Source organism: Myotis yumanensis, unplaced genomic scaffold, assembly GCF_028538775.1.
Source record: "Myotis yumanensis isolate MYYU_CA2020_CCGP unplaced genomic scaffold, mMyoYum1.0.hap1 SCAF_8, whole genome shotgun sequence".
NCBI lineage: Eukaryota > Metazoa > Chordata > Mammalia > Chiroptera > Vespertilionidae > Myotis > Myotis yumanensis.
The window spans coordinates 79,098,773-79,122,290 of NW_027223759.1; the positions used below are offsets into that span (position 1 = coordinate 79,098,773).

The 23,518-nt window shown below is 48.1% G+C and overlaps 1 protein-coding gene across 2 annotated transcripts in view; it reads left to right on the forward strand.

The window, feature by feature from the left end:
- The first annotated feature begins 1,141 nt into the window (after positions 1-1,141).
- LYPD1 (LY6/PLAUR domain containing 1) overlaps positions 1,142-23,518 on the forward strand; it is a 36,906-nt gene continuing 14,529 nt past the window's right edge. Inside the window, exons 1-3 of one of the 2 annotated variants that reach the window (XM_070423104.1) lie at positions 1,142-1,342; positions 1,473-1,502; positions 2,753-2,890. In XM_070423104.1, coding sequence (XP_070279205.1) covers positions 1,156-1,342; positions 1,473-1,502; positions 2,753-2,890 — 355 coding nt within the window. In that variant the 5' untranslated portion in view covers positions 1,142-1,155. Of the gene's footprint in view, positions 1,343-1,366; positions 1,503-2,752; positions 2,891-23,518 lie in introns of those variants that run through there. The other variant, XM_070423103.1, reaches the window with a different exon arrangement.

Consider the following 23,518-nt stretch of genomic DNA (forward strand, 5'->3'; position numbering starts at 1 on the left):
AGAAAGTCCTGGAAGCCCGTTTCCAGCCCGCTCTGCCTGCCGGATGGGGAAATGAAAGATCCGCGTCCCGGCCTGCGAGAGCTCCTCCCGGAGGTGGCCGAGAAGGTGAAGAGCGGCAACGCTTCTGAAACTATTTCCACAGAAAGGGGTGCTCCCTAGGGATTTGGGGGGCGGGTGGGAACTGCGGGGTTGGGGGCGGGGGCACCGAGGCTCTCCCGTGCCACCTGCTGCAGGCTCCGCGGCGAGGGAGGTGGACGCGGCCGGCGCAGCCCCGCGGCATCCCCGGCGGTTCTCTAGGTGGGTCTCTGGAGCCGGAGAGGAAGAATGGGGGTGGGGAGGGAGCAGAGCAGCAGGACCGAGTGCGAGTGCGGGGCTGGGGAGGTGCAGCCCCGGGAGGACGCGGGAGCGTATTCCAATGGCCCACGGATCTGAGAACAGGAGGAAGCTTCCCGGCCCTTTGGGAGAAGGGGATAGAGCAACTCCCTTCTCCATTCCAATCTGCTTCCTAGTGGGAGGTCGCGGCAGTGGTCCTGGGCGGCCCTCTCCGGGGGCAGCGTCGCCGCACCCTCCCGCGGGGCGCGGAGGCAGCGGACAGGGGGGCTGCCTGGAGCTGGCGCGCCGGTCCGGGCAGGGCCCGCCACACCCGCCCGCCCGGCCGCAGCTGCAGCCGAGCCTGGGGATGACCCAGGGGCTACTCCGGGGGAAGAGGGCGCAGCTGCGCGCAACAGCCTGGGCGGCGGCAGGTGTGCAACTTTGCGGGCACTGGAGCGCGCTCCCACCCAGCTGGGAGGAACGGACCCGCCAGCCGCCGGGCCCTGGGCAGCCCCGGAGCGCCGAGGTCCCTTCCGGAGCGCAGTCTGCCGGCCCCATAGCGCAGGTCCCGCAGTCAGCGCCCTGCCCGTCCCCGACGCACCTGCTGCGCCCTTCTCCCGCTTCACCGAGCTCCCCCCCTCCTCCAGCCTCGGACAACTACACGCTCTCCCGGGGCCTCCCTGTCCTAGGGAGGTGCGGAGACTGGAGAGGGAGGCGAGAGGAGGGGGGTGGGGACGTGGAAAGACAGTCCCAGCCTTCCCCGCCCGCCACCCCCACCCCAACTCGGCAGCCGTCACGTGGTGCCTGGAGTGGGAGGTGAGGAGAAGAGGCTAGACTTTTTGGATGCTCGCTTCGCCAGTAGTTCCTTCAGTCTCAGCCGCCAACTCCGGGGACGCAGCGCCCCGCCCGAGAGAGCCGGCAAGAGGAGCAGCGACCGCAGCCCGGAGCCCCGAGCGGGCGATGCGGGCGCCGCTGGCGGCACCTGCGGCTCCTCTCGGCGGCGACGGTCGCCTCGGCGACAGCAGCGCGGGCCACCGAAGCTCCCGCAGCCACAGCCGCTGCGGCGCGGGCAGGACCCGCCGCGCTCGCCGCCGCCTCGGAGGCACCTGCCCGCTCCCGGCCCCGCGGCTCCGGGAGGATGTGGATCCTCGGCATCGCAGCCACGTTTTGCGGATTGTTCTTGCTTCCAGGTAAGGGGAGAGGCCGGCAGCCCAGGCAGGGGCGCGCACCGCGACCACCGCCGGCCCCGGGCTGCGCAGAGGCTGCCCCGCTGGAGTTCGGCGGCGGCTGGAGCCCAGAGGCACCGGGAGGGAAAGTCTCCGGGTCCTGCGCCGCTGGAGGAGAGAGGAGGCGGATTTGCAGGACTCGAGCTGCAGACGCTCCGTGCTCGGTGCTGGGTGCTCGGACTGCACTGTCTGAAGAAGCAGCGGGTAGCCCGGAGGGTCCGAGCTGTGCTGGGGCCTCCGCGAGGGAGAGACACGGATCGCCCCGGCCTCGCCAAGTTGTCAGGCATCTCTAGCAGCCCGTGGGAGTGGCGCCGCCGACAGGTGAAGGGCGCGCGGGGCAGTCTGTGGCGGGGCGTGCCCGGGGTGATTGTGTTGCTGCGACCCGGAGGGGCGAGCTTGGGAACCAGCTCAACTGCGCGGAAGCAGGGGAGTTAGGTCTAGTAGACAGAAAGCTCCTAGTCCCAGCGGAGCAGCCAGGCTGGAGCGGTGAGAGATGCCAAAACGTCTCGCTCCTTCTTTCCAGTGCGCGACCGTCTTCCGATTGCGCTCTGCAGAGCTGGGACCCCGGCCGGGGACCCTAACCCAGTGGGAGCCCTCGTAGCTGGGAAGAAAGGGCGTCGGATAGCGGCTAGGGGTGCCCGCCCGCGCGCACACAGGCCCCTCCAGGTGCCGCTGCGGGAACCGTCCCGGAGGAAGGCCGGGACTTGGGGCTCCAGGGCACTCGGTGTTCGGCACTTCCTTCCGGGTTCCCGGGAGGTTTCCTGGGCGTCTCCGAGCCATCGGAAAGCTGACTTCAAAAATTAGTAAAACTAAAAAGGCGTCTGCGAATGCAGTCACAAAGTAGTGATTAAGTCATTTGTAATCAATTAACAATTAGGCAAATCCTTCAGCGTAGCCTGGAGCTGACGCTCGTCTCTGGGGCTATGCGGGCGCGCGGGTGCAAGTCCCCCTTGCAACTTGCGCGTGGGAAGGCCAGGTGTGTTGCTGTTCCCGCTGTTTGTGCGGAGCTGGGGGCAGGTGTAGCGAGCAGACCTCCGCTTCATCCTTCAGGACCCTGGACGCCCTGCCGCCCCCTGCCGGCTTCAGCCACGTCGGCTTTACTTGGAAACCCTGCTGCGGGGAGCACCCGGGCGGCTGGATGGGCAGGGGAGGGTCCTGGTACCCCCGGGATCTTTGCAGGGGCTGGATCTGAACCCCCTGCGTCTGTCCCGCAGGCTTTGCGCTGCAGATCCAGTGCTACCAGTGTGAAGAGTTCCAGCTGAACAACGACTGCTCCTCCCCGGAGTTCATCGTGAACTGCACGGTGAACGTCCAGGACATGTGTCAGAAAGAAGTGATGGAGCAAAGTGCGGGTAAGATCCCGCAGCTCTCCTCCCCTCCCAGCCTGGGCCGCTGTGGGTGAGGGAGCCACTAAATTACAGGAAAGGGGACTGACTTTGATTCATGCCTACACGCTGGTTATCACAGATTTACTTTCACAGTGCTGGGAAAATGAAGAGTTCCAAGTTACTTTAATCTCATTAGGCTTAATTACCAGGGCTTCTCCTCCAGGGACTCGGGGCGGGAAGTGCATTTAATGAGTGGCTCTCCTCTTTTTATTTACTCCCCTCACCTCCCTCTGCTAACAGCTGATCAGGAGGCTGGAGAATATATGGATAACCAGCTCTGCTTGGACAACCAGGCAGTGCCCTGTGCTCAGTGTCAGCCTGAAATATGAAGCTAGTTGAAGTTCCCAGAGGTCAGAGCTTGAAAAATGTGTTATGTCATAGAGCCACGCGTATTTCTCTGAGGAACACTACAGGGTCTTCATTCAATTTTAGAACTAGCGCATCACACCAGGCACAGATTGCCAAGAGCTTTCGAAGGAATGCGGTTCCCAGCCCCACGGGCTTAGTGGCTGGCTGGCTGGCTGGTGGATGAGAGGGCCTGGGCATTATGTGAGGGAAGAAGGGGGTCTTGGGAGAGGAAACCTCCTTGTTCACTCCAGCTGATCAGTCTTCTCACTGAGGTGGACTCCCCAGCTCCTCCCAGCATTCTTATCAGAAATCAAAGCCCCTAAAAGTGCAACTGGAACTTTGGGGAGATGGGTGGAACTCTAGCTTCACTTCCAAGGTCAAACTCATAGACAAAATTTGCCATGTTAAGAATATTGAGAAAATGGGAAATAGCATCTGTTGGGGGGAGAGCCCCCAAAGTCTCAATTCAGGATCAGTTCTGAAAAACTGACATGTAGCCTTATTCAAATTCCTAAGAGCTTTAATAACTTACCTACCCGAGAAAGCCACTGCTCCAGTGGTGGCCGGCCTGGACGAGTCCACCCAGGACAGGGTCTCTAGGGGGTTAATAGTAAACCCATGGGGTGGGAAGTCATGTAGACTCCAGAAAGGACAATGGATTCCGCAGTTAACAGATACCATCAGGCAGTTAGCACACTCTATGCATCCACTAGGCTCCTTCCTGGAGCCTGACCTTTATCTCTGGGTGTCTTCCCCGTTTCTGGTAGTCATCCATGCCTGAGGCTACAGAAAGTTAAGAGTTAAACAGAGTCCAACATTTCCCAGATACCTTTGCTGCTGGAGCCCTACAGCATCCTGTGGTGAATGCTGCTGAGTGAACCAGAGCCCTGCTCCTCTTTGGTTTGCTGAACTGCACTGCCCACAGAGCCTGAAGAAGGGATTGAACCATCAAATGACCTTCTTTAAAAAAAAAAAAAATGAATTTATAGGGGTGACATTGGTTAACAAAATTATACAGATTTCCATAGCGCCTATTGTGGGGACCCCAGTCTTATGAGAGTTCAAGCCACTGCTCTGGGAGACATTCCAGTCCAGTGGGAGAAACCCAGTTTCTAATTAGCGTGGAGGACTTAAAAAAAATTATACAGGTTTCAGGTATACAATTCTACAATACATCATCTCTATATTGCATTGTGTGTTTACCACCCCAAGTCAGATGTCCTTCCATCATCATTTATACCCACTTTACCTCCTCCTATTCCCCCCACACACCCCCTTCCCTCTGGCAATCATCAGTTAAATGATCTCCTTAACCAACTGGCAAGTTAAAGCAAGGGCTGTAGTTCTTAAGCCAGCGCCTTGGAAAAGTAATGTCTTCTCGGAGAAGGGCCTGCAAATGCCTTGTTGCTAACTGCAGTTATTTGGAGAGCAGATGGCTCCTCACTGTGCTATGATTTGGTGGCTGTGTGGTGTTAAAGGCTGTTCTTTATAGGTCCTTACTGGTCTAGGTCTGGATTCTTGCTGCCAAAATCCCTCTTCTGGGAAATCTGAAGTCTATTTGCTCACAAGAATAACCTGTCCCGAGATAAGCAGTATGCATGGCTTTGTCATATGGGATTCTGGCTGTTGAAAAAGTAAAAGAGAACAAAACTTAGTGATGATCCTTTAGTCAAGATTGAAAAAGATGATTTCGACAAGCTGCTTCTTCTCTACATGTTTCGTTCCCGAGCACTGCACCTGAGCAAAAGTTACTGCCCTTCTGCCAAAGGGGCTGCTGTGATGTGAATCGGGGTCCCTCTGAACACTCTGTCACTTTAGAATATGTGCAGCTTTCTTCCGGGCAGTAGGTTAGAGCCAGCAAAAGGGGCGCTGTGCTGTGGACACATTAGGAACTTCAGACTCCTCGAGGCCGCTGCTTACCTGGGTCTCATGTTTTATAAACCTGGGGTCTGGTGGAGATAAGGAGAGAGCTATGCCAGAAGTGGTGTCCTTTTTTGAAGAGAAATTTCTTCCTCTCTAAAAGTATGCCTAAGATGAAAAGCACACATCATTTCAATGTGCTGTGTGTCATTGACTTCATTCTCTTCTCCAAGCCACACTGTAAAAAAGGTCTAGCAGGCATTGTAACACCCACTTATCCACAGACAACTGCAGCACAGACAGTGGCAAGTGGCTGACCTGAAGTTGCTATTAGTTTGGTCAAGATGAACACCTTATCTCCAAACCAGGTTCCTCTGGCCATATGTCCTAGGCCCAGGGGGGACAGAGATGGAAGTGATAAGGTAGTCTCATTTGTGAAGGCTGAGAAACAGTTGATGGGCATGAAGGAAAAAACAGTTATGAGGGGAAGGATGGGAGTCCTGTGCACGTGGAAACAGGGCGTTTCAGAGCCTGAATTCAATAAAAAGCAGACAAATACATGTTCCTGAATCAGAAGAGCGATGTTCGGGGGGTAGGAGGGGGGTTGGTAATTCAAAGCACTTCCATTTTCATCTCCAGGTAATTGTTAGAGACCAATCAATTAAGTGACTATTAATTCTCCTCTTGTTGGTACCGATGGAGAGGCAACCATTGCTGATTGTTAAGTGACCGCAGTGTAGTACAATCATGGAGGGCTGTCTTCTGGGTGTTGCTCAGGGCTCCCAGCTCTACCTTCAGGCTCCGCGCTCTACTTGGAGTATTTCATGCAGTCTAGTGGTCAGGCCTCTTCGGAAGCCCTTGCTTCCCGAGGCCACAACCCACCAGCATTCAATTCTACTGCAGGGCCAACTTCTCAAATCTGGAGAAAATAATGCCTGCTGAATGATACTATTAGGAATCAGAGTCAGAATGTTTGTTTGCTTGATCAGTAACATATATTGTGCTGTTAGAGCTGAAAGGGCCCCCTGTCTCACAGTAAAGGGTGCACGGAGGAATCTACTGGGACTTTTATTCAAATCCACATGCTTGGGCCCTCCCCTACCCCTCCTGCCTGCCCCCCCCCCCCCCCGTCCCCCACAAGAAGCCAGTTCCCTAAGTCTGTGGCATAGCTGGCCATGGGTCTTCCATAAACTCCCCAAGTGACCCTGAGGTGCCCTAAGTTGTGCACTGCTGATCTGGAGCATACTTTAGTGTTACAGGGGAGGAAAGCAAGGGCCAGAAAAGTTAGGTGTCCGATCCAAGTACCCCAGCCAACTGTTATGAAAAGGCACCTGCTTCCTCAGCCTGCACCTTATATAGTAAAATATGCTGCCAGGTTTGCCTGCAAAGTTCAAGGAGGCAAAGTGCTGAAGACTCAGACAGCTCTCATGTCTGCCCGATTCACCTGAACAGGCATAGCGAACAAACTGAGTGGACAGGCCACAAAGTGGATATTGAAAGAATAGGAGGACCCAGCAAAGGATTTTCAGCTTGAGTGTCATGTGGACTGGCATTTTTCGCATGTACTACAGAAAAAGCAGAGTTTTAAATGGACTACGAGATTTTAATGAACCAAGCAAGTTTGACATTAAACAGTAATGAAAGACATACTCTTTCCAAAAAATACCAGCAATGCAATATGCCCAGGCATTCAGTTAGTCCTTTCTGGATTAAGTCTGCAAACTCAGCTCTTTGAGTTTTGAGGCAGGTACATTTAGTTTTCAGTTGGGAAATACATTTAAAATTAACCTTTACCTATTCCCCAGGGTGCCGTTCCTATTAGGTGCTGAGACTTATTTTCCACCACTCTATCCCCTTGGCCATTTCCGGAGCAATAATTCCCAGCTGTGGGGAAGGGACCTTTGGTGCTGCCTCTTCCATAGTCCTTACTAATTGATATTTAAATGTTTGCATAAGGAATGCCTTGCTCTCACTAGCTCTCTGTAATGAGTTAGCAACTACTTACCATCACCCTTGAGAGTGACATTTCTTTTGCTCTTGCTTTTTACTGCACTCTGAAAAGTATTTCACATATTGATTTTCATTTCAGAATAGGAGCTCCCCACCCCATTTGAATTGTTACAACCAGGGTGTAAAGAATGTGAATTTGCATTTGTTTGACAGTGCAATCTTGTAATTAGAGTTTTTCCTCTTGACTAGATACAGTGAAGGGGGCATAATTTAATTTTTATAGACTAACCAATTTCTGCCCTTAGTAAAATATAGCTCTGTCAGTGAGCAAAATGTTACAGGTTCTCCAAAACCTTATTTAAAAGTTAAATGCAGTATATTGAGAGAAAGTTCATGGTCTGAATCAGTAACCTAATCGATCTCTTCACCCATCCTCTGCAACATGCATTAATCTATTTGTCTGTTTTGCAATACAAGAGTTACTGATTTATATGCCATGTTGCATCTGCATTATGGCTGTATAAGCAATGGCGATTTTCCTTTTGGATTACTTAGTTGCTCATTCAGTTGGGTAGGGAGAGCTCCATGCCTTGGATAGGTTAATTTGATGCCTTATTTTCTCATAAACTAAATAAAAGATGGCAAGTGAGGACTCTAAAAGAATCAGTCATCCACTCATGGAAAGATAACCATGGCCTATGTTTTCTTAAGTCTATGCTCTGCTTAATTTCACCAAAATATAAGTATTAGGCTGTAGCTTGTCATTGGGGTGAGCCAGTTCTGCTAATCAGTATTATATCGCAGTCCCTTGACACCTGCTCTTTTCCAGGTGTGCACCTGCACCCATGCACACACATCATACCTATGATTGTATGTATATTGTTACATTTTTGCCTGTACAGATGCTTTTCAACTTACGATGGGGTTAGTTCTGATAAACCCATTATAAGTTAAAAATATTCTTAAGCTGGAAATGCATTTCATGCACCTCAGCTACCAAACATCATAGCTTACCTACTTGTTTTCTACAGAATGCATATTGCTCTCACACTATCAAAAGCAGAAAAATCATAAGTTGAACCAGTACAAGTTGGGGACTGACCATCTGTAAATATCTGCACACGCACATATAATTCTTGTAAGAAAACTGAAAATGTGAAGTCCCCCTTCTTTACAGATGTTCAGGATGTTAATTACTGATCCCTGTTGTGTTATAGCAGGAAGGCGCTTTCTAACAGCTGCCTTTCCCAGAACCATTTTGTTAGGATCACCTTGATCTCTGTTCATCTTCCAGGGCCCCGTCTGCCCTGTATCCCTCCTTCTCCTCTCAGTGCTCTCCTCATCTCCCCATTAGACATCTCACTTCCATTTTTCATGCTCTTCCCCTCCAAACCATTTTGAATCAGTCAAAAGGGTATAGACCAGTGATGACGAACCTATGACACGCGTGTCAGCGGTGACACACGAACTCATTTTTTTGGTTGATTTTTCTTTGTTAAATGGCATTTAAATATATAAAATAAATATCAAAAATATAAGTCTTTATTTACTATGGTTGCAAATATCAAAAAATTTCTATATGTGACACGGCACCAGAGTTAAGTTAGGGTTTTTCAAAATGCTGACACGCTGAGCTCAAAAGGTTTGCTATCACTGGTATAGACTATGCTCTAAGAATAAAGTGAAAAAACAAAGATAAAATTTTTTTGCCATATTTTAACTTTACCAAGACGACTTCAACAGGTTAAAAAACTTTGAAGAAGATTCAGATGTCAGGAAACATACCTTCGTGTATTAACATCAGCCCTGCTAGAAAGGTTTCAGTGTCGACTTCAATAAAGTTATGGATCACACAGGGAAAGGTTCTGTACAGTGAATGTCAATATCACTTCCTCCTTTCTGGTGGGACACAACACCTCCCTCTCCGGGGCAAGGCATTTTCCAATGAGTTGCTCCCTTCGTTTTGGAAAAGCATCCATCTTTCATGCAGAGGGCATGGCTGGCGTCTGAGGCAGCATTTGCAGGGTGAACGTCAAATGTATGTCAAATGTATCTAGTCCCTTGGGCTCTCCAGTAAGTGGAGCATTTGTTTGTGTTAACTTTCCAGCTGAACAAGCCACCAGAGATGACCTGGCATCTCCAGAGATGAACCCTTTGAAGATTGATCCGATCCGGATCTCCCCTAACACTAATTTCTCCCACCAAAACTTCATGAAAGCTTCCCTCATTGATGGTTTTCCTAATGAGTTTAAACAGAGAGGCTTCAAAGCGAGGGTTTTCTCCCGAGAGAAAAGTGAAACGAAGGATGAAAACAAAACTGACACTGTTTCCTTTGAACTTTGTAAAGGAAACCTGCTTCCCTTATATATTCCTGGCACCAAAAGATCTGAATCTACAGTTGAGTTCCTCTGCCTCCCTGCCTCTCCCTTTTTTCCCTTTCATACCTCTGGAATGATTGACTGACTTAGGCTCTAGCAAACCTGGCAAAGTTTTATTAGCACACGGTGCAGAAGGCTTCAGCACCCAGCCCTGCTTTTAGTTGTCAGTTGGAAAGGGTATTGCGCTTCATTAGGGAAGAAAGCACTCAGTCCCGGCTTCCCATGCTTGGTAACTTTGAAGAGGTTACTTAAGGTCCCCAAGGGCCCAGCTTCCCCAACCCCCACCCCCTAGATAATGCAGAGGCAGGCCATCTGTTTTCTTGTGAGATACAGAGAGACAGTGAGAAATAACCATCTGAAGGAATTAATCCTCACCAGGGCCTGCTCCGGCCACCATCCTCCTGCCTCAGAAGGCTGGCCCACAGCCTCCTGAGTCACTCTGCACACCACTTCCCGTCTCTCACACTGAAGGAGTCCTCAAATTCAGCCTCGATTCCTTATAGTATGATCCTCATAGCTGTCCTAGAAGGTTCACAGCGAGACAGTATCCTCACTTGATGGTTGGTGAATCTGAGACGCAGAGAGGTTCAGCAATTGGCTCAAGACCACACAGCCAGTGGGACTGAAATTCAAACCCTCCCCTGTCCCCAGGAGTTTTTCAATCATTATAATGACATTCTGTATATTTTTCTTTTTGCATTTTTAATAACAATTTTATTGAGATACCAGAGGCCCAGTGCACGACATTCATGCACTGGCAGGAAGAGGGGGGTCCCTCAGCCCGGCCTGTGCCCTCTCGAAGTCTGGGTCCCCTTGGGGGATGTCCGCTTGCTGGATTAGGCCCACTCCCCACTTCTGGCTGAGGCACACTGACCACCAGAGGGCAGTTCCTGCATTGAGCACCTGCCCCCTAGTGGTCAGTGCGCATCATAGCAATTGGTCGTTCTGCGGTTAGGTCTGTTTGCATATTAGCCTTTTATTATATAGGATAATCTTCTTAGTGTGAACAATTCAGTGGTTTTAAATATACTTAAAATTGTGAATATAATTGAATTGCAGATATATTTCTAATGACAGAATATTTTTCCTTTGCCCAGAATGAACCCCTGTGCCTGTTAGCAGTGTACTGTCTGTCTCTGTGGATTTGCCTATTCTGGATGTTTCAGATAAATGGAATCAGACAGTATGTGGTCTCTATGACTGATTTTCACTGAAGATAACATTTTCAAGGCTCATCCATTTCACTTCCCATTTTGAGATGTATCCTTCCTTTTGCTTGTGCAGGGATCTGGAGAGAAAAACTTAGGTTTGGCAAATCCCCGAATTAGGGAGTGGGGGAGGGATGGGGCATGCTGTGAGCCTTGGGACTGCATTGACTAATTAGCCAATTTGTTGAGTTAGACTAAAAACTTGTGCCAAGAGCAAGTCATTCCAGTGAGCTGAATGGAATTTGTGTTCATCAAGCATCTGCTTTGTGCCAAGCAGTGGGCTTCCGTCCATTGCCTCTTCCTCCACTGCCATGTATTAAAGAGTTCATGTGCTTTTCAATGAAGCGATCTTGAATTGGTTTATGTGAACCACAAGAATCCTCAGATACCTGGATGGGTTAGTCCTGATTCCTGAAGCTCTTATCAGTGATCTCAGCTGCCCATCCCTACATCTGGCCTCACTTGTAGGCCACAGCCCTCAAGAATGATTTACAATAGCCAAGATATGGAAACAATTCAGTGTCCATCAATAGATGAGTGGATAAAAAGGCAGTGGTACATATATAGAATGGAGTATTACTTGGCCATAAAAAAGAATGAAAACTTACCATTTGTGACTGCATGGGTGGACTAACTAGAGGGTATTATGCTAAGTGAAATAAGTCAGTCATAGACAAATATCATATGATTACAATTACACGTGGAATGTAAAGAACAAAATAAATGAACAAACAAAACAGAAACAAACTCATAGACACAGAGAACAAACAGACTGGCACTTGCCAGGAGGGAAGGGGATTGGGGGACTGGGTGAAAGAGATGAAGGAATTAGGAAGTACAGATTGGTAGTTACAAAATAGTCATAGGGATGTAAGGTACCATATAGGGAATATAATCAATAATATTGGAATAGCTGAGTATCAACCTGTGGGGGACATGCAGGAGGCAGCCTATCAATGACTCTCATCATTGATGTTTCTGTCCCTCCCTCTCCCTTCCTCTATCTGAAATCAATAAAAAACATATTAAAATAATAATATTGTAATAACTATGATGCCAGAAAATATCAGCGGTGGAGAATCACTTTGTAAAGTGTATGATTGTCTAATCACTATGCTGTGGTTAGTACAAAATAATATTGAAAGTAAAAAAAAAAGAAAATCATGCACCTCTTAGTCTAGGAGAGACTTAATTTACAACTTTACAGATGAGAAGGCCGTGGTGCAGAGAGGACTTTTCTTTCCTGAGGCTAATCGTCATGATCAGTCCATTTGTTTCTTCCCTTGAGAAGGCTGAGAGTGGGACAGGTGCAGAGGGATTCCGGGGAGAGGTTTTTGTTAAGGAGATATGATTCAGGCACACGTTGGTCATCTACACTGAGTACTCAATGAGGACAAGTCCAGCCTTTTTGTGCCAAACCAAATCCTTGATTACGACCTTTATGCAGGCAGAACTCTTTACTCCTCTAGAATTGGGAAATCTCTTCTTTGTAATTCTCTTTTTTTAAAACTAAGCTGATTCTTCCTTACCTTGTAGTTTTCATTGTGGTAGAAGGGATTGTATTATGGGGCCAGGACAAGCGCAGGTAAAAGCGTATTTCCTTCCCCACACTCCACAAAAGGCCTTATCTATAACTTAGGAGTCTCAGTCAAATCTGCGATGAATCAGCTTGTAACGAAACAAAAGAATTGTATACTAGGGGCCCAGTGCACAAATGCATGCACGTTGAAAGGAACTGTGGGCCATGAGGCTGTGGTGGGCTCAGGGTCAGGTCTCAGCCTATCCTCCGTGCCCCCGCCCAACCCTCTCACCATGGCCCCCAGTACCCTGTCTGCCAGCAGCCCCATCCCCCCTGCCTCAGCTCCCATGCGCTGATGGTGCCACCCGCTCGCACCCGCTAACAGATGGCCCCTCAGGAGCAGGGGGAGGTGGAGAAGCCCTCGGGCGATCGGGGCCTGCAGCCGCTCGCCCTGATGACAGCGACTGGTGCCCCCACTCACCTACTCCACCATCTTGCTGTGGCCAACACCTGCCATGTTCTGCTCTCTGCTGCCTGCTGCTGACGCCTGCCATGTTCCACGTGTGCCCTCTGGTGGTCAGCGCACGTCATTGTGACCGGTTGTTCAGTTCCACTGTTTGGTCTATTTGCATATTTGGGTTTTATATATATAGATGCCATTTATTCTTGCTTTCCAGTAAACTGTGGACTGTGGCTACGTTGTGATTCAGAAACTGTTTTCATTGGCCAGAGCTCTAGGGCAGCGACTTTCAACTGGTGTGCCGCAAGAATTTTTAAAACATGCAATACCTGACTATTTAGTCAGGGGCACTGACCTCTTCCCCTTAGATTTCCAAATTAAAAAAATGACAACAGCCAACACAATAGCTGTCCGGTGTGAATGGATCAAAAGTATACTTATTTTTTGTCAGATTGACAAAATATAGAATATATTTTTTGGTGTGCCGCAGAATTTTAGTAATGAGTTTATGTGTGCTATGAGATGAAAAGGGTTGGAAATTGCTGCTAAGGGGCATGTTATCTTATTAATAAATTGCTTTCAACTTTCTGATTGTCTCTAACAGCTCAAAGCAAAGCAGGAGATGAACTGAATTAAATGCTGTAGGTAAGGTAAAACCATAGAGATCATAATAAATTGCTTTTTTTTGGGGGGGGGGGGAGAATAAAAAAGAGTAAAGCCCCGATGTTTCAAGGTGTTGGTTCAGCTTTATGACTTTGCAAAGCAGGAGAGTGATCCAGATGCAAAAGTGATGGAGTGCTGTATTATTTTAAGGAAGTTGTGGTCCTTGGTCCAGTGGTTTTCATTTCTCACTGGACATGGACAATAGCTTTTTATGTTTTTCTATTTCTTGGGCTTGTTCGGGAGAGCAGAGGGACTGGAGACAGCGCCGGAGGCGGTGGCGCCAGGCGCTGCTCAGCCCAGAGTCAGTGTGTGCGGTGTTCGGCGCGAATACAAATGTGCAGCGCAGGTCCGCCCTGAGAAGAGGCTTCTTCGGAGCATCCGCGAAGCAGGCGTGTTACTTGACGCAGGGTGATGCGTTTCAGGCCCTGTTTTACTGTCTATGCAGAAACTAACAAACCACTTGGGTTTCCCGGTCTCTCTCGGAGAATCTGTTCATAAACAAGAGGCTGACTAGTTTCCACCCAGGGAAGGCCTCCAAGTGAGGAGTCCAGGGGATCTGGGCTTCAAAGCCAGCCCGGGGTCCTTTGGGGAATTGCGCTGCCTTAAGAGGCAGAGGCAGAGCATGAGAGAGGCGCCTGGAGAGCGAAGCGTCAGCTAACTGTCTTTGAAAGGCAGGGCAGCTTTCTACCCCACCTGCCACTGGCTGTTGGAAGGGAAAGAAGAAGAAAGCGAGTCAGAGGGGTCGTTTTCCCTAAGAGTGGGTTAAACTCCAAAGAGACAGTCAAGCCCTGTGGAACCCGAGTCCCATCGGGGCCCTGCTTACCTGCGTGAGCGAAGCGGCATTGCTAGACCTGACCTTCCTGGTGTAGGCGACAGTGACGGCAGGATGACAGAAGGACGTTCTGACAGTGCTGTCTGCTCAGTGTTCTCCGGCCAGCACTTGGCTGGGCCCGATCCTACCAGTGTTTAAGCACATTTTTCCGAATTTCCTTCATCGGAGTTCATTCATGCTCTTCATTTCTCTACACCGACCCCTGAAAGGACACTATGCCCATCTCTCTCTCTCTCTCTCTCTCTCTCTCTCTCTCTCTATCTATCTCTCAGTCTTCCTCCCCCTTTTTACATCCTCCCTGTCATTCACACATGCAAACATGCATACACACACACACACACACACACACATGCACACGCATATGATGACCACTCACTGATATATAGACCCTCAAAAAATATTTGCTGAATGAGTATATTTGAATAAAAATTAAAGCTAAACAGATATATCAGCAATTTAAAAATATTATATCAGAAATGAAGGAGCTTAAATCTCTAGCATAAGAAGAAAATAGAAAAGATATTAGTTTAATATACCTTTTCCTTCCTAAACTAGAAACAGCCAACTAATCCCTATAAGTAACAATTGTCATTTGAGAACAGCTCGGAAGTGTAATCCTCCAGCTTTCCTATTTGTCAGCTTGCCTTCAAACTGGTCTGCCCGTGCTTCTGACGAGGAGTGTTTTCTGGAAACACACACACACCCCAAGCTAACTTGGGAGTCATGCTAACTGGGGGACGGGTCACCACCCAGCCAATCCTATCAGCTGACAGTTTGGCGTTTTTAATCCTCACCCTATAATATGTTTACTGATTTGGAGAGAGAGGAAGAAGTGAGAGAAAATCATCTATTTGTTGCCTCCCATATGCACCCCGACTTGGCATAGAACCCGCAACCTAGGTATGTGACTGGGAATTGAACCCCCAGCCTGTTGGTGTACAGGACAACGCTCCAACCAACTGAGGCACCCAGCCAGGGCTCCGCTGATGGGTTGTTATTTGGAGCTCTCTTTGACCCACCTGGGTCATGAATTCCCTTCAGAAGAAAGAAGCCTCCCCCAACCCCCAGTGATAGTTCCCTAGCAAACCTGGGCCTCTCCCATGCATGAGATGCGAGTTGAGAACAGATGGACACATTCCATAACAGAGAGGCAGCCCAGACTTTGCACTGCAAATGTGCTTCCAGCCCATTTGGTTTGGGCAAACTAAACCACAGAGGGACTGGGGGGAAAGACTGTTTTTGCTCTCCTACTGCCCGTCTTGCACTTACACTGTTTTGCTGAACTGTAAGACTCCACTCATTGCTTGAATTCTCGCCCTGCTTATTGAATACCGTTAGTGCCACTGTCATCACACCCAGGTGCCGGTCTCATGTGGAAGCCACAGGAGCTCTGGCTGCAGTGGCTCCTGGGCATCAAGGCGCATGTGGTCTGTCCCCTTCCTTAGGGTATGGGGCCTGTCTCCTTCCTTAGTCTATGGGGCCTGGTTTCCAAAGAGGAGTAACCAGCTCCCAAATTCTGTTACGTTATTGCCTCCACCCTAGACCTCACTTTGTGTCACGTAAGAATGGTTTTGCTGCAAGTAACAGGGACTTAAACCATAAGACATTTATTGTTTGCCTAATAAGTTAGTCCAGAAGTAGGTGGCCTTGGGGTTATTCTCACAGCTCAGAGATGTCATCAAAGACCTAGGCTCTCACCATTTTCCTACTCACTCCCCTAAGCACGTTGGCTTTTTATCTACTGGCTTGTTGCCGGTTGGTAACAAGGTAGCTGCTTATATTCCCATTAAAGGGAAGGGGCAGCACCAAGGAGCTGTTCTCTTCAGCTTTTCCTTTTATAAGAGAACGAAGCTCTCCCAAAGTCCCCCAAGCAAATTCTGCCTACCTTTCATTGGTCGGAACGTCATCTCGTGGCCACTACTTGCTGTAAGGATGAAGGCAAATGGTGGCTGTGGGTGGCCCCCTGTCAGTGTTTGCAAAATCACCTTGTGAGAAGTCCCTGCTCAAAATTGGAAAATTCCAGCACAGTGCTTCCAGGGGCCCCTAGAGAAAGAACGGGGGAGATTCAGTGTCCCGAACATCACCTGCCCTTTTGCCTAAAATGAACACCAAATCCTTCATCATAAATCACTGTCACAATTTGAAAGGGAAAGGAACTCATGTACTAGCGAGTTGAGTCAAGATGTACATGACATTCTAGAATTTTGATTCACTGATACTGGGACATAAGTCTAACTACATTTTAGTGTGCGGATATTTTCTGTAGATAAGAATGCCATGTTCACGGTGACAAATACAAGGGTGTTTCGGGTTAAATGCTTAGATATTCTCTGCTCATCCCATCTGGAGCCATTATGCAACCAAGAACTCAATTTTTCCTACATTTGGGTGAATTTGTATGCAAGAAACTGTTGATGAATCTTTGTGCCTCACTATGTAAATCTTACCACTTCGGAACAATGATCTGAAAGACTCCAAGGTTAAAAATGCAAGAGCAGTTTCATAAATCATTGAAGGGCCCTGTTAATGCTGAGATAATGAGTCATAAATATCTATTCCCTCCATCCCCTGTGGCAAACTGGGGGACAAAGACACCGGCCGAGGAAAAGCAAGTGACGGTGCAGAAACCTGTCTGGCTCAGAAAATTTTAAATGAGCAGAGAAGTCCACATCTAATGCAAAACGAAAGTAAAACTAACAATTGGCCTCGTGCATTATGGCTTGGTTGTTTGCTTGCCATAATTAAGTTGGCATCCGTGGTTAACAGCCTTGAAAATGAAACTCAACAAAAAACTTTGGGAAGGGTAATCAGAGGCTTCTGAGTAATGGAACCCACCCATCCCTCCTATGAGGTAAAAGAATGTTCTTGTTGGATCTCGTTTCATGTCTGTTTTATTGTTGTTGTTGCGGCTGTTGTTTTGACGGACACCTTTATTGTTCCTCTCAGGGGTCATTGCCACTCCTTAGCATTCCTCTCTCTTTCTGGTCTACCAGCTGGGCTGCAGGGACCGAGGCTCAGCGTCAGCATGGATGTGTAGTGCAGAATTGCTACTTCCCTTTGGGGGAAGAGGGACTTTAAAAAATAGGTTGTTAGCATTCTTGTTTGCTTCGTGTCGCCATCTGCAGCTCAGATGGATGGGGTTTCTTTGGCTTTTAAAACAGTCACATCCATGGCAAAGGCAAAGCAGGTAAGAGCCAGGACACAACACCGCCCAGAAAAGGACCACCGTCCAGGTCTTCTCTTGTTATGCCTGAGAAATGGTGCCCAGGATGCAGTCACACGGCACACTTACAGAAAGCCTTTTCTTCCCGAGATGTTCCCACTGAGATGCAGAAACTGTCGGATTCCTCACGTGGTGTTCTTTAAGACAAAAACAAAATCCATGGGAACAGATCGGAGATCAATCTTCTTGCACTTTCTTTCAAAGCTCAGTGAAATGCACATAGCTCATTCCAATTACCCGCTTCCCAGCATTTTTCTTTGAGGAGCTGTTCCTAGTCCTGCATGAATGTTTATGGGGACATAATCATAACTCTGGCGCAGAAAGCGCTGGTTATTTTTCGAGTAGAGGAAGATTAGTCTCACTCCCAGACGGGTATTCACACACGTGGCAGTTTGCCGTGGAAGCTCGACTTTAAAACCAAATTATATAACGTGGGGTGAAAAGTAATGGACTGTTAAAGACTCTGTTTGGAAATTTCCATCTCTGCACCAGCACAGAGATCAGAGGCAAGGAAAACTATTGGAAAACATAAGTGCAGGATGGCCCATAAAGAGGAGGAAGCACACGCTTTATGCCTCTATTTTAATTGACCGTTGGGGCAGAGACTAAGAAAACCAGGAAAATGACTCACTTTAGAAGCATGCGGATAGCAAGGAGGCCCTACCAGAACTGCAGCCCCACACTCTCTGCGATGGACCAAAACTGCATGCCCATTAGCAGGGGCGAGGTGGGCGCAATGCTCCACATCCTTTCTCTGAACCAATGCAGCTCAACTCGCCAGCAAAACCAGGGCTTGGTGGACCAGGGCTCGATGGTTATTGTTTTTGCCTCTCAAAGGCCAGAGGCTATGCGGAATAGAAGATCAGTAGGCAAGTACTCCCTAACCCTACAGAGACTCGCCACCAGAGAATGAGGTTTTAGGACACTGCCAACTGGAGCACATGGAGCCTGGTGGGGTCTGGAGAATGCTCCGTGGTTATGTGTTTTTTCTTTCCCAGCTTCTGAGCAAACTGAGAAACAAAACAAGGAACAAGGCAGATGAGGCAAAAATGTCACCATTGTTACTAAGAAATATTAGGTTGGCTCGGCCGGTGTGACTCAGTGGTTGATGTCAACCTATGAACCAGGAGGTCACGGTTCGATTCCCAATCAGGGCACATGCCTGGGTTGTAGCTCGATCCCCAAGAGGGAGCAGGCAGGAGACAGCTGATCAATGATTTTCTCTAATCAAAGATGTCTCTATCTGTCTCTCCCTTTCCCTTCCTCTCTCTGAAATCAATAATAACATATTTAAGGAAAACGAAAGTCTAGATTGGAGGGAATAGCATTGGGGGGAAAGTCAAATGGGCTTCCAAATTAGTATCTTTAAATTAGGTGGCTCACCCAGTCACAAGCCAGAGGGGACGTTTCTTGCCCTGAGGAGCAGAGCAGAACACCTCTTTGCTATGAGTGACTCCCAAGAAGGAAGAGGGGATGACCAACATGTGCCAGTTCATTCATCCATGTTCACCAATCAGATATGTCCCTCTGTTACCACTACCAGAAAGGGAACTTTGGTGGGTCTGCCTAGGGTCAGCCAGTAATGTGTGGGCTCTTAACTTCGTGCAGTAAAAATTTCACAACAGGTGGCAGGTGACTATGAGGTACATTTATTAAATCTGGGGGCAGGAAACAAGAAAGGGCTTAGCATAGAAGAAGCAACAGGAGAGCCTAGGCTGGGCTGCCCTAGCTCACTGGGAAGTCAGAGAAAAGGGGGCCTTGGGATCAGGTTAAGGGGTTATCCTGCAACGAGCTGCTGCTGCCTGTTGCTCCCCTGGTTGCAAGTCCCATGGGATCCTTTCGAGTTTAGGAGATGCACGCCTCTGGGGGAGGAAGAGAGGGAAAGGGGGAAAGAGAATGATGGGAGCTGCTCCCCAGAGGGAGAGCATATGTGTCCTAGGTTCTTTAGCTTGAGGCTTTTATCTTTTCTTGAAGGCAGGAATCTTAGGAAGGTGTCGGGGAAAGGTTTCAGCAAGAACATTCATCAGTTTCCTAGGTGTGCTCCTTCAGGGTCCTGGTCTCCACTGATTGGTCATTCATTGAGTTGGTCCTGGTGTCGCCCACCTGGTTTTGCTGCTTTTCTGGGTCTGGAGCTGAAATACAACTGAGGCCTAGATGTTGTCTCTAGAGGGGAGGGGGTGGGCTCTGTATCTGCTGTAAATTGCTCTGTCAGTTTGGTCAGCTATCTGTCTCAGTTTCCCTATCCCACCTGTCCTGGCTTACTGGCCTGATCAACTCCACCTTCCTTGGAGAAGAGGGAATAGAGAGGTCGAGAGAGTTAGGAATTATACTACTTGAGCTCCCTTCCAATGGGAGAAAACATCAGGATTGGGAGAAACTATTCCCCAGTTAGTATTCCTTTAAGCCCATCACACTGAAAGACTTATTCCAGGAACCCCCAAGGCCCTTGAACCATGAATGAAGTAGTGAGATAGCACTGATCTTTGGGGCTGGGTCAGTCACATACACACTCATTACATTGGTCATAGCATGTTTGCATGTTTCAGTGAAGTATGTGTTTGGGAAAACATAGAAAAATGATGCAGACTTGTCTCTCACCCCTACCAATGCCTTTTATTAAAATGGTTTAGCCCTAGCCAGTGGATAGAGTGTCGGCCCACGGACTGAAGGGTGCCAGGTTCCATTTTGTCAAGGGCATGTCCTCAGTTGCAGGTTCTATCTCAAGCCGTGGTTGGGGCCTGTGCAGGAGGCAACCAATTGATGTGTCTCTTTCATATCGATATTTCTTTCTCTGTCTCTCCCCCTCCCTTCCACTCTTTCTAAAAATCAATGGAAAAATATCCTCAGGTGAGGATTAACAAAGAAAAAAAATTTTTTTTTATTTTGAAATCATTTGAAACTTACAGAAAAGCTGCAAAAATATACCGTTTACCCAGTTTCTGCTAATGTTGATAACTTGTGTGACGGTAGTGTAATGATCAAACTGAGAAATTGACATTGGTGCAATACTATTTTTTTTCTTTAATTTCTTTATTGGTTAAGGTATTAAGCCATGGTTTGTATTGGGATCCACCAGTTCTTCCTTTTTCTGATCCAGGATCCCACATTTCATTTCGTTGTCATGTCTCCTTATTCTGCTTTCATCTCTGCCAGTTTCTTGTCTTTTGTGATCTTGACCTTTGGGGGAAGGGCGGGTCAGCTTTTTGTACACTGCCCCTCTATTTGGGCTGGCCTGGTGTTTTCTATTGTCAGCGTAAAGATGTCCAAACCTGTTGACAATTTTTATAAAAATGTATTTGAGCCAAACAGAGGATACACGTGGAAGGAGAGTCTCAGTAGACTAAGAACAACACTTCCTAGAGCAGTGATGGCGAACCTATGACACGCGTGTCAGAGGTGACACGCGAACTCATTTTTTTTGGTTGATTTTTCTTTGTTAAGTGGCATTTAAATATATAAAATAAATATCAAAAATATGTCTTTGTTTTACTATGGTTGCAAATATCCAAAAATTTCTATATGTGACACAGCACCAGAGTTAAGTTAGGGTTTTTCAAAATGCTGACATGCCGAGCTCAAAAGGTTCGCCATCACTGTCCTAGAGTAACCATTAGCAGCTCCCTTTATGCATCTGAGATGAAGGAAGGGAGGTAAGGAAGATTAATCACATGGAGGTGGGAGGAAACAAGTCAGGGTTCAAATTACAGGATAGCTAAGACTATGTGCTCTCATGAGGGATCTGAAAGGATGGTCAGGTATTAGAAGGAGGGATCGGAAAGGGGGAATTTCAAAGGTGTGTTAACTGAGCTGTACAGAAACAATGGACAGGGCTGGCTTAAGGCGAAGAGGTAAGCCTTTTAGTAAAATGTTTTAGGCCTAGGTCGTGGCTACTCACAATGACCTGCCCCATTAGGAATTTATGATCAGATCACCCTGTGACATTACTTTTCATAGAACCCCTTTTTTGTCCACATCTTGATCTGATTGAATTTTACAAGAATACTCAGAAGTAATGTGTCATCCATCACTTCTCAGGGCATCCTGTCAAGAGATGCATGATGTTAATATCTTATTACTGGCGATGCTAACTTTAATCACTCAATTAAGAGGCTGTTTGCTGGGTTTCTCCACTGTACAATAACTGTTTTTATTTTCCTTTTTAATTAATAACGAGATCATTGGAAATTATACAAAAACTGTTTACCCCTCAAACTTTGCTCAGTAATTTCAGCAACTCTTCGTGGTTCTCTCTCTCGCCAATTATAACTGTTAGTGTTCTGATCTTAATGCCAATTTTCCTCATTCCTTCTATATAAATATTAATTTATAAATATTACTAAATAAATAAATAAATATTACTTGAAATTCTTCTGGAGGAAGCACTGTCTCTTCTTCTCCGAACATTTATTTATTAAATTAGTGATTTATGTCAGTGTGCACTCATGGATATTCACTTTATTCCATGGGTTCTAACCTAGTACTATTGTTACTTATTTTGTTGCTCCCATTGCTCCAGCTGCCCACTGGGAGTTCTTTCAACCTGACCCATTTTTTTATGTATCCTTATTTTTTTAATACTTCCAGCACCTTGATCTTAGACTTCTAGGCTCCAGATCTATAAGAAAATGGCTGTGGTTCAAGCCATGCAGAGCCTGGGGTATTTTGTTATGGCAGCCGAGCTGACTAATACAGTCTGTTCCTGTCAGTGGGGTTTTACAGGAGTACAGCCGCCCCCCTGTGTTCATGTGTTAGCGATGGCAGCTTCCATGATAGAATATCCAGTTGAGAAATTGTGACCGAGACTATATGGCCTGCAAAGGCCAAAATATTCACTGTCTAGCCCGTTACAGAAACAGTGTGCCAACACCGTTTGGAATAGGAATTTACCCCATATGGTGTAGGTTTTGAACAGGAAAAGTCACCCCAGTGGGATATTAAAGGACCAAGGAGAGGAAACCACCTTAGGGGGCAGTGGCCACACTAGCATTTGCCCTGGTTGCCTCCAAGAGTGTCCTGCACTTCTAACTCCGTCACCTTGAACTTGAATGAAGTGGTTGACAGGGAAGATGTGGAATGAACAGCATCCCGTGAGTCGGCTAGGACAGGTCAGTCATGACGAGGGGAGGGTAGAAAGGGAACAGATGTGGTCGTGGAAGAGCGTGGACAGCAGTGGAGAAGAAAGCCGCTATCCCCCTTCCACACTGCGGATCATGGGGTGTCGGAGGTGTCCCTGCTGCAGAGCAGGAGCCGGGTTGTAATGCAGAATGACGTCTTTGCCAGCAGTGACGAGGCTGTTCCCTGGATAAATTACAGTGTGCACTTAGAGTCTAGTCTGCAACGTGCTCTCTCCCCGCAAAGGTGGTGGTCGTGTGGAAGTTCAGATCCCCGTGTCTGAATCCTCTGAGGCTGGTCTGGAACCTGTGTGTTTAAGGAATGCCCAGGTGACCCCTCTGCAGGCGGGTGTCTGGGAGCCACGGCTGGAGCAGCTCCTGCCTGCTGGAGGGCGTGGGCCAACTGTCACCAGCCCGTCCTGAAGAAACGTGATAAAACAGAGTTTCAGAGGTTTAGCATCGCACCAGCGATTCAGGACATTAAAATGTGTTCATATCTGCCTGGGGCCAGCCATGCTCCACGTCTCAGTCCTGTGGAATTCCAAAGCCCAGACCACTGCTGGGTGGACGGATTCAAGCAGGGCTGTTTCAGACGCCTTCCATTCTGCCCACTCAATCTGCAGTGACCCAGTATGTTAGGAGCAAGCAAAACGAGCTGGACTCAAGCAAAGAGAAAGCACCATCTTTCTTCTTTCCCTCATGTGATCAATAATTCAAACCTTAAAGCAAGCCCGACACCTGACGGAGTGCTTGCTGCAGAGGAGCAGACAGGTGCCATCCAACATCCACATTCTCTCTGAACACTTCTTTCTCTCTCTGTCTCGCCCTCCCTCTACCCCATCTCCTGGCCTGCCTTTGGTCTTCCTCCTCCTGAGTGCTGTGCTACCTGTCTGCTAAAAGGTGGCCCATAGAGTCCAGGAGGGACTGGGATAGAGTGTGGACAGCTGTGGGGGAAAGAGGAGCTAGTCATTTTAAATGTTAGAGCAAATCAATCAGTGAGGATTGAAGTCACTCTCCCCTCTAAGTGATGCACCATGAGG